Source organism: Temnothorax curvispinosus, unplaced genomic scaffold (genome assembly GCF_003070985.1).
Source record: "Temnothorax curvispinosus isolate PA1 unplaced genomic scaffold, ASM307098v1 QBEX01018473.1, whole genome shotgun sequence".
NCBI classification, from domain to species: domain Eukaryota; kingdom Metazoa; phylum Arthropoda; class Insecta; order Hymenoptera; family Formicidae; genus Temnothorax; species Temnothorax curvispinosus.
The window spans coordinates 289,759-301,359 of record NW_020228253.1 but is presented as its reverse complement, the minus strand read 5'-3'; the positions used below and the strand labels follow the sequence as shown (position 1 = coordinate 301,359).

Here is an 11,601-nt window from a genome sequence, read left to right as displayed (position 1 = left end):
AGGATTTATTAAGTAGTTACATACCGTAGCAAAGCTAGTGTTATATATAAACGTTCACGTGTGCAAAATTCTCTAATTCTCGCAGGCATGCAGGCCAAATCGTGATAGAACATTCCCTCCTTATCTACGAATTTAACACTTATATTCGTCACGCTCGCAGAGCGTTACGCGTTTAGAGTAATTCAACGAGCCGAAACGAAGTAAACGGAGCAAGCTGAGTGATATACTCGTGCTTCCGCTGCTCCTTTTTCAGGGGCTCTATTGTGATCTCGCGCACAGTCGAAATTCGACGAGATATATCAGAGAATTCCATCTCTGCTGGCAGCATGCAAGAGTTTGAAACTTTTTCAACGTACAGAGGGGATCGGCGGAAAAAGTTTCCCGGCGGGACTACTAATTTCGTTAACGGCCGAGTCCTCGAGTTCTTTCGCGCGTGAATGAAATTTATTCCACCACAAAAATCCTCGAAAAGATAAAGACTTTCCGAGTGCCACTTCGCTGTACATATTATGTTGCCCTTTTCAAAAGTTTATTCGTAATAAGTTAATTATTTTCCCAATTTCATTTCGAATAAATACAAAAATATTATGCTCTTTGTGAAATCTCAAAGTTATTTTAACGACTTTGTTGAAAAGAATAAATAGTCCTGAAGGACATGAAAAAGAGATTGTTTAATGATCTTCAAAGTTTCGACCCAAAAATTCGATTTTCTAGAAAAATCGAGGAACTACTTGAAAGAGTCCAAAGGGATTTCTAAGAATCTGTAGACCTAAAAAAAACCTCGAGTTTCTAAGGATCCAATCCATTTTAGACGCGTTCAACCCGTTCTAATCCTTGAGAAGATGAATCGGCCTGCTGGGCATCCCAAAGACAGGATGCAGACGTAGCTGATGTCTAAGTGTATGAAAGAAAACGACTCACACCGTATCTCTTCCGTCCGGGCTGAGCCGTGCTCTTTGTCAGCCGGAAGGGTGGACAGCCTCTCCACCCGGCCGGGTTTCAGCAGGCGGAAATGACTGCGAACAAAATTCAATTTGCTCGGCGAGACAAGGCCGCGACGCGACGACGTTGAAGACGTTCCTTGAAGAGGGCGGTTAACCGGAAACCGTAGCTCGGTCGATGTTCTTAACGAGAACATCCAGAATGCGGCCGCGAGTAACTCTGAAGCTCGCGTAATCGGATCGCAGTGAATAATGGGAGGCTTGCGAGGCCTACGGTAAGTGATCCTTCAATAGTTTAAACCAGAACGGTGTTCTTGGCATGCAAAAGAGCGAACTTCAAAGATATTCGAATCCAAGGTCCTTCAAAAGTCCTCGAAGCAATTATTCATGTAATCTCTATTAAAGATGTATGTCAGAATTTCAAAGATAACATCACTATTGTCGTAATATTTTACTAAAATATTTATTAATATGTATATAAAACAATGTATTAGACACATAGATGTTTCTAATTCTGATAATAAAGAAATGATCCAAAATACACAAATTTTGTGTTTTATAGATTAATAATGAAATCAAAAGAGCTTCTGTATTTTATTTTATAAATTAATTTCTTCAAAATTAACTAATAATTCATTTAGAAATAAATAACAAACTAAAAATAAAATATGGTACTTACGCTCGGAAACAATGCTGTAATTTAATAACAATTATTTTACTAATTAATCAAAGAAAGATGGAGCGTGGAGCTGTAACAAGGTGTTGGTGTTCATATATTATATACTTACGTATAAAGAAATAACGAATTGTAGTGTACATATCGTACATATACATATATTCCAATTTAATAAACTGCGCGCCGCAAATTTGTCGGACTTGAAACACAGCTATCTTGGAACATTAATACCCTTCCCTTCCCCGGAATTAAATCTACACGTTTTAATTGTTTAAAAAACATAAAGAATTTATTGCGAAAAATTCTGGCTGAGGTAATATTTTTCGCAATAAATTCTTTACGTTTTTTAAACAATTAAATCGTGTAGATTTAATTCCGGGGAAGGGAAGAGTATTAATGTTCCAAGATAGCTGTGTTTCAAGTCCGACAAATTTGCGGCGCGCAGTTTATTAAATTGGAATATATGTATATGTACGATATGCATTACAATTCGTTATTTCTTTATACGTAAGTATAGAATATATGAACACCAATTAACACCTGGTTACGGCTCCACGCTTCATCTTTCTTTGATTGATTTCTAATCTTATGAGCCTTTACTATTATAATTACTTTACTATCTTAAATTTACCGAATAAAGATGGCCATTTGACTATAGAAGTGCTATCATACATCTTAAAGCATATAGATATAAGAAAGTTAACTCTTCTATTACATGAAAAAAATAATGAACTTATTTTAAAGCGTTTATGTTTTAATAACAAATATGTAATCTTCATTATTATACAATTTTGATTGTATAACTTTTAATTGTAAATGAGAGGAATAATAAGTATTGATTGCACGTGTGTTTCTCTTTTGAGGCGAAATATACGAAGATCGAGGATGCAAATGCACAATTTACATTTTGAGTAGTCGAGCAATCAACTTTATCATCACACGTCGCCGTCAAGCATGCTATAAAGGATCGTTGGGTAATTCGAAGCGACCGATGTGTCGAAAGATTTTCACTCTAACGAGACGCGAACGCAGAAGCAAAATCACATTCGCGTCTCGCAACAAGCAGAAACGCCGAATTGCGCTTCTCACGCTGCCTTTCCCACTTCTCTCGCCAAAGCGAAAATAGGATGAAAAGAAGCACAGACGAGAAGATTCGATTTACCTCGCAGATGGAAATGAGGATTCACAAAGACTGCCCAATGCGAAACAGCGAGCATTCAAGAAAAAGCTTGTTTGATAAGTTTATTTCGCTCTGGTTTCCTATAACTATAAATATATTATTTTTCTATATAAAAATTCCCGGTTAATTGCATTGGATATTCAAATTAAAAGATTTAATTTATAAATATAGATAATTTAAAGAGAGAAACGCTGATAATAAAGATCCGAGAATATATAAAACATTTTTTAGAAGTTATAATTTAATTATTTTAACAATTTCACACACACACAGAGAAATTCCGAAATTCCTAGAGACTTTGAAATTTATTTATGAACAGTTGTTAACGTGTATCGGCAATTTTATATCGCGCGTAATGCAAAAACTTTGTCTGTCGATTCATGAAAATTGATCTTTCGTAACGACATTGTGGGGCACATATACTTTTTTATTGGATTTGAGTTGCTGCAAGTTGCTATCGAGTGTCGCCGCAACGACGGACAATTTTCAACTTCGATCGCCCCCGGCGTCTGTCAAACAGGTACAAACATTAATGAAGTTATCCTTCGGAACTTTCTTAATAAAGAATTACTGAGCCTGTATTGGTACCCGGCTAATTACGTTGGAAAACATCATCTCATCAGTCGCAATACGTAATCCGGTGAAAATTCGTAAAAATGTTTTAAACAATTAATTTATTAACAATTGTACTGTTTGATATATTGATTTAAAAAAAGGCTTTAATTTCTTTAATTTATATGATGTGAAAAGAGCTGAATAAATTCGTTTAATGAAAAAAAGGGACGATGGGAAAAGTGAAGCCATTTGATAAAAAAAACTTGATAAACATCATCCGGCAGCTATCAGACCTCGTATCAGACATATATGGCGCATCACAGACATTGAATTGTTTTCTCGTGGATCAGAGAGCTATTTCGAGGTGAGATTAAGCTTCCATTTAAAGATGTTTTCTTTAGATTCTGTCTCTCGTTTGTGCCCTGCTCAAGAATTTTCTCAACCATCTCCTCGGACGTTTGAATGTTCCTTCTCTTATACCTTTGCAATCTTAGATCTTTGAGTTTCTGAAACCTGCAGGAGTTTTTTAACCGAAGAATTTTTATTTATTTCTCGGGGGAGGGAGAGAGAAAAGAGGGGATATCTTGTATCCTGAGATTCTTTAATCCTTTTAAATTGTACAGATATTGTTCTTGGAGACTTTGCTTTTAAAATCCTTGGAAATTGAAAATCCCCGGACCCAATAGAGATTACAAATCTCGCCAATGGAAACTTTTACAACTGCGGACGGCTGCGCGGTCTCTTCGATTACTGTCATTTCCACCAAATGTACCATTGTCGTTTATTTCCCGCACCCCAGCTTAAAACTGAAAGAGGGATCGTTTATAGAATTATACGCGATGTTTATTTGTAATCACGCACCGCTCTTAATTGATATTGCTTGCATAAATAACACAAACTGTATTTGAGAAAGCAGATCGTCATTTGAACAATTTTTTAATAGGAATTAAACTATTAACATGAACTAATCAAGATTGTCCGAACACGCGAGAAAAGTAAATCGTGATTAATCATACGTTATTTTAAAAATTTAAAACAATTGTCTGTTATTTAAAAATTATTAAAACTGTAATATTTTTTTTTAATGTCATTGCACATGCATTGTAATTGAAGAGAAGTTACTTAGGGACACGTCGTGTATTCATTTCAAAATCTAATTAATCTGACATCTCACGTTCAGTAGCCAACTCTCAAGCAGCACAATGTATTCTAACTGCCAAGTAGCTGGTATTGTCTCGGAAACAATGGCCACTAGTGGAAATAGACGGACCGACCTTGTCTACGGGGGCAGGCAGCGCCCGTGCAAATTTATTAATTGGTTCAGAACGGAGAAGACGAAATTATGTATCTACTAATACACTAGTCCCTCCGACGCCGCGCCGTCCGAGAGGCATAGTAATGAGGTTGCCGCACAGGTTCGTGCTTAATCGCTGATTATCGTGTGATAATTAGACGCGCGTGCCGCAGATAATCACGATACGGAAATCACCCCACTCATCGACGCGCTGATTGCAAACTTACGTAGCGTAACTGTAAACGTACCTCAAGCCATTATAATTTATCTTAATTTTAATTTACGGTATAAGCAATTGTTTTTATTATAAACATTGTTTTTTAATTATTACCTTAAATTTTAACCGTATCAGTAACTTTATTTTACTTGACTTTAATAAAAATTTTGTTTAATTATCAAAATATATGTTATTTAGAATTATTATTTAGAAATATCAATAAAAAATATTATAATATTTATACATAATAACGTTTTTTATTCATATTTTTTCGAAAACTAGGTTTATTACAGATTTTCTTACCAATGTTCTATTTACTGATAAAAAATTTTTAAATCGTTAGTTTTCAACAACATAATTTTTATATTACAGATATACAGAAAAAAAAACTTGTTTAGTTAGCAAAGATCTAAAAGATGGAAAATGAAGCTCGTCATTCATCGTCCCGATTATCGTGATTCCACAGAAATCGGAATCCAGCCTCGAGGGGAGCATCATCTCTAGAAGACAGGATCTCTGGCTTTTGTTCCCTCCGTTACTTCTGATAGTATATCATTCTGACAATGGGTCACGCAGTGTCACGCACCTGTCATGGCGAGTACAAGGCCTTCCCCGTTCGTCGTGCGCGCTTACTGGTTACGCGCTGTCGTGCATAAGGTATATAGAGAGGGCAACACCGGGCATCTAAACGTTAACTTAGCGATGCATACCCGAAATTCGAGGATACGACCGAGTTATCGCTGTCAGATTGTCTTGCAGTTCAGCGCGCTAAACTGATGAGCCTCACTCGCATACGAGCCATGAAATTCCGAATACGTAATTCTGTCGAGAGTAATTTACGAAGAATTTGCGGCATATGCGGAAGATCGAACTCCGGCCGAAATTACGCCGGAGTTAAACCTCGAAAGTAGCGAAATCCATCACAGGACAGCAAAATAATAAATGAATAATAATTACTCACACCTCACGATTGCTCCGCCGGCGCCGTCGCCCGATGCTTCCCAAGCCTCCTCCTCCTCTCATTAATTCTCCTCCGTTGATCCGTTGTCACATTTTCGTCGGCGGCCTCACTCACGACATTCACGAGCGTCGAGCGAAAATCAACGATTATATCGTCGCGCGATACTTTGCACGGCACTCCCCGTATTAATCTCGCGACGCAGCGCGTACTTTGCTACACGGCAACGAAAAAATTACGATGGAGACGCTACGAACGAAGCTATACACTAACATGGCGGGGACAATTTCGTAAATCGCGCAGCCAACTTCACTCGCCAGGAGCAATCGTCGCGAGGACGCTATACTCTTGCCGCTTGTAACGCGATTTTGGTTAACCACAATTAAATCGTCAATTTATGAACACTGTGTCTATATCCCCTACGATCACATATCAAAACACGATTAAATACGAAGTTAAACATTAATAAAACTGTGATCGCTAATTAAACACGTCGCGGTGTCACTCGATTTAGGGTCCGCTATCTTTCATGCGTGCTCCAAAAACGACGGCAACTTTATTCTGAAGTCGCGCCGGTCGCGCGACACGAGACGAGACGAGACGACGAGACACGACGCGAGAGTCGCGAGTCAAGTTAAAGCTCCTTGCACAATGCTAGGCGATACTGATAGCAAAATAGCAATAGACAAAATTTTCAACCTATCGGAAACTGTGTCATCTGAAAGGCTGTTATTTTATGTGTCGTACGATAAGCTTTGTCAGGCGTACTGATTGGCTACAGGATAAAGGATTTCTAGAAACTCGAAAACTTCTCTATCCTGCATCCAATTAACATGCTTGAAAAATTTGTCGTACGACACATGAAATATCAATCAAAGAATTAATGTAATCGAATGCGGTACCTCAGTATCCGTATAAATTCCACGAAGTGTATTAAATAAACATTCAATATATCACAGTTTTCCACAATCTATACCGCCGATTCGTTAGTTATAAGCCTTGTGTCCACGATGCTAGAACTGCGTCCGAGTTTTGGTTTAAGCCAATCAACTTGCAGCTCTTACAGAAAAGTAGCATTGTAGAACGGAGTCGCGCCGCCGCGCTGCGGCAACACGAACAGTAGGGAAAGAGACTACGGACAAGGTGACTATAAAGTGCGATGCGCGTTCGCCTTGCCATGTCTAGCCATCTTACCCCCACTCCGCCCCTACCGCTCGGCGCTCATGTTGACGAGAAGCCGCGAGCGCGGTGCGTCGCGCGCGCGCGTCCTTATTCTACCACATTATTGTTCTGCAATTCTAGGATCACAGCGCGGACTGTGGAGTAATACACGTATTGTCGGACTCCGGTGGTTGAGGTTACGAACGTGATATATCGAATGGTCATACACGTGTTAATACACGTGCCTTGCGGATTTATACGGATACCGATCGAGGTATATCGCATTTGATTACATTCTTTCGGTCTCGCTTATCTCAACCGTCAACTTGACTCGCATCGGATAAAGAGTATACGAGTGCACCCTAAATTGAGTGACGCCGCGACGTGTTTAATTATCGCTCACGGTCTCTGTTAACATCGTACATTTAAGCGTCCTCGCGACGGTTGCTCCTGGCGAGTTGGCCGTGCAATTTACGAAATACGAAATTCTCTCCGCCATGTCACTCACTCGTTCGTCGCGTCTACCTGCGGGACTACGACCGTCGTATATCGCTACGCCATGTTACGTGCGGTGGCCGCGATTGTTTTTCGTAATGCCCGTTCTAGACTGGAGGATGAGCCGACTCTCGGCTCATCCGAGTGAGTGGTGTAGACGGGTAAAAATCTATAGGTTATGTATAGTTTATGTCACGTACACTATAGAAGGCGGATGAGCCGAGAGTCGGCTCATCCTCCAGTCTAGAACGGGCATAAGCATTTTAAAATCAGATATCTAATGATTTTAAAAATTTGACGGACGCGATATAATTATTAACTTCAAGTATTGATTATCTTGAACCCTACTTTAATGTAAAAATATTTGTGTTTCAGATCAACGCAGAGTTCCAACTCCGCTGTTGCGCATGAGTCGGTGAGTTATTTTTTTTAATTTTAATTCAATGGCAATGGATTTGTAAAAATTATGGTACACATATGGTATAAATAAAATGTATGTATGAGAAAAAAGATATCATAAAAGAATCACGGACAGTCTTTCTAACAATTATTAGACATCATATTAAAATTTTTATTTAAAATGGTAATGAATATATATAGCGGTAAAGTGTTTTGTAAAGTAAAATATTACTTAATCTCATAAAATATGTTTATTGAATATATTATTTATTCTGTAATAACCTACAGTTATTATAAAAAAATTAAAATATTAAATATTAAGAATATATTTAAAAAATATATTACAAATTAACTATTATATTATAAAGATCATAATCTATTGCCTTGAAATGAATAGATTCTCTCTCTAGAGTCTGGAGCCTATAGAAAATATTTTTATAATTTATAATCCTCTGCCGACTTTTTTTCGCTCCTTGAACTCTGATCAGGCTGTCGCTTTTGAACAGATCGAATGACGTAGAACAAGATGAAACGAAAACACGAGAAAAGTAGGGTGAAAGAGATGAACGACAGGCGATAGAGAGACAGACTGATTGCGGGAAGGGTAGAAGTGGGTTCACCGTGAAAATGGCCTCTTCCTTTCCGCACGGCGACGTTAGAGAGGAGAATCCCATTATCGGGCGAACTTTGAAAATCAATTCGATCCATCGGTATGATATAAGTGAGAACTCGCCGACCATTTTAGCCTGCCGTTCCCCCCGCTACATCTGGAGCGACTTATAGACCCGCTTCACTTAATAACAAAGTTTGCGAGACACATGTAACATCGCGGGATACATGGCGTTTATGTAAAAAAAAAAGGAAGGAAAGATGAATCGGTGATAGGATGTATTCTCTCATTTCGAGTTTTCTGTTGGAAAAGTACGAAAAACGTTTATTTTCATCGTATAAAGTTATGGGCGTACAAAAGAGCAAATGCCTTGAAAATTATTAACATCTAACTCATGACGTCTAACCAGTTTAAAAACGCTCGCGAAAGCGATTTATATGTCTTGTCGACATATAATATAGCTCGTTTCACTAGTCTAAATCTTAAAAATATCGTCACTCTATTCAAAGTATCATAAACATTCACAGCATTATTATTTACATGATATACAATTAGATTATGTGTGTGTCTGTCGCGTAATTCTAATTATAGTCATAGAAAAGTAGCATGATGCAATTAATAACAATAAAGATAGTTATAATAACATGCATTATTGCAACGTCCATATCTAGAATAGTAATAAATAATGTACCGTTAATCCTAAAGAGACTAATCCTGTGATTTGACGAGTTCAGCATCATATAAATAAAGAAAGATTCAAAAAAGAGACCGCGCGATTTAAATAGAGTTTGAACGTAAAGAGAAAATAGCGCTCTGTTAATTTCGTTGCTATTATGAGCACGCACACACTTGCGAATGTATCGCGGAAGAGATTGGGCGCCATCAGGACTGTATATCGACACTTGGCCGGAATGATAGAGACCCATCTGCGTTTCATCTACATCTACGCGTCGTTCGCGAAATAGAGGACGGGATATATAACGCGTGGCGCTCTCGAATTGGCTGCCGCCAATTATTTCTTGTTCGCCGGCTTCCGTTTGATCGTACCGGTATTCGAGTTACTGGAATTCCCGTTGCTCGCGGACGACGAGTCCGTGCTCGGGGTCTTCTCGCTCTTTGGCGTCATCGTTGCTGTTGTCCCTGGCATAGGTATGCCCGACTTGGCGTCGGATGTCGATGGCGCGTTTGTGATTTTACTGGCTGCCTCCGTTCTCGGGGCGATTTCTGTCCTCTCTACGTACGACGGCTTTTCAATACCAGGCTCCTCCCGCCTGCGTGAGAACGACGGTATCCTCGTGACCCTCGGCTTCTCCCTCAGGGACGGCTTTTCCCTTTGCTCCAGCGCAGCTCTATCTCGCTCGCTGTTCTGACAATTCTGCTGTTCCGGCGACGGTATGGCTGACACCTTCGGTATATTCCTTTGATCCCTGCTCCTCGGTAGAGTCGCCGTCGGCTTTATGATGATCTTCGGGTGTTTGAGACCGCCCGCCGGGGCGCAATTCCTCGGCTCCCGCGCCGTAATGATTATCCGCGGCTCCCTCTTTTCCGTTTCTCGCGAAATCACCAAACCGCCCGCGCCGGAAGTATTTGTACCTTCCGATAATCCCGCATTTCGCGCCGGATCAATCGTTCTCGGCGGTTCGTGATCGATCTTATCGTCGGGACGCGCCGTTGGACTCGGCTGTCGGTTGATTTGACACGGATTAACCGTTCTCGGCGTGATCACGATCTTCGGTTCCGTCGTTGGCGTCGCGACGCCAATGGCGCTTCGCTCGTCCCTGCTGCTGATCACGATTTGCGGTTCCGACGCGGTCGACGTCATTATAGCTGACGACTCGCCCGCTGCCGCCGGTTTGTACCAATTTGGGTTGCCCACGTCCAAAAGTCCGGAAGACTTGCCGATATCGTCGTCGACGCTCTGCGAGGTCGGCGAGAAGGGATATTGACTCCCGTGTAGCGGGCACTTTGGATTAGCATAAATAGCGTCGACACTTCCGCCCGCCTGGACACCTCTATTTCCTTCCAAGGAATCGATTATGTTCGGATCGGAGTTATTTCGCCCGGAGTCCGGCCTTTTTAGCAACGGACCCACGTGCAGGTTCGTAGTGATCGGCTCGTTTTCGATCTGGCTTTCGTTTTCCTCGGCGAAGAAACTGCTCTTCTCCAAGCTCTTGGAGGTTCGAAATATTCTCGGCGGCGGTAACGGCGGTTGATTCGAGAACAAGTTCACGCGATTACCGTTCTTGTAGTCTTGCAACGAATTCGCGTACTGTTTCGGCACGAAGAGGCTGCTCGGCGCCGGAAGCGATCGCCTCTTCTCGATATCCGGCAGCACTTTGGGATAGTTTCGACGTTTTATCGTCTTCAAGGCCTCCTCGGGACTGATGCACTCTCTCTCCGCGGCGGGTTCTTGACACGTGACATTTACGTCATTCGTGCCGAAGGTCGTCAAGATCGGTCCGGTCTTTACGTAGATCTCCTCGTCGTGCGGATTCTCGTATCTCGATTGTTCGGGCAACGCGGACGCTTCCGCGTTTATTCCCAGACCAGGACGGGGCAAGCGAGACTTCAATTTCGGGTTAATCTTGGCGTACAAGCTGCTCGCGCTACCCGAATCCGACGTCTCGTGAATCCTTGGAGTGGAGAAATTCGGTTTCATCGTTTTCAAAACGTTTTCCATCGGCAGAGGATCGCTCCTGGAGTGATGGTGCTCTATGACGACCACTTCGGGGGTCATCAACTGTTGCGCGCTCGGCTCGTATTCATTTGTCGTTTCGATACTCTTCGTTAATTCGATCGGCACTTGATTCAGAATGGACTCTGTTCTGGTCGCCGGAGTGGCGTCAATGGCCACGGAAATTTTGGGCAATTTTGACTTTTTTCCCGGGCGCACCACTAACGCCGGACTCTCGTCGTATATCGGCTCGTCCTTTCTTTCCTTCAACGCTTCTTCTTCTATACGTTGCTTCTCCTCTTGCTGCTGTTTACTCAGCTTCTCCTGATGCTCCTTCTGCAATGTTTCTCGCGTTTTACGTAAGAACCTCGGCGAACATCTATACAAACAAAAGAAAACTGAAGGATAAAACTTCGATCAAATTCACAAACATTTTTTAAA

At 41.0% G+C, this 11,601-nt stretch overlaps 1 protein-coding gene across 12 annotated transcripts in view; it reads right to left on the bottom strand.

The window, feature by feature from the left end:
• Positions 1-8,339: 8,339 nt before the first annotated feature.
• The window catches only part of LOC112468442, a 51,500-nt gene continuing 48,238 nt past the window's right edge, over positions 8,340-11,601 (bottom strand). For all 12 annotated transcript variants that reach the window (XM_025037615.1, XM_025037621.1, XM_025037616.1 and 9 more), the window contains one exon: positions 8,340-11,539. In XM_025037615.1, the coding sequence (XP_024893383.1) occupies positions 9,499-11,539 (2,041 nt within the window). In that variant the 3' untranslated portion in view covers positions 8,340-9,498. The remainder of the gene's footprint in view (positions 11,540-11,601) is intronic.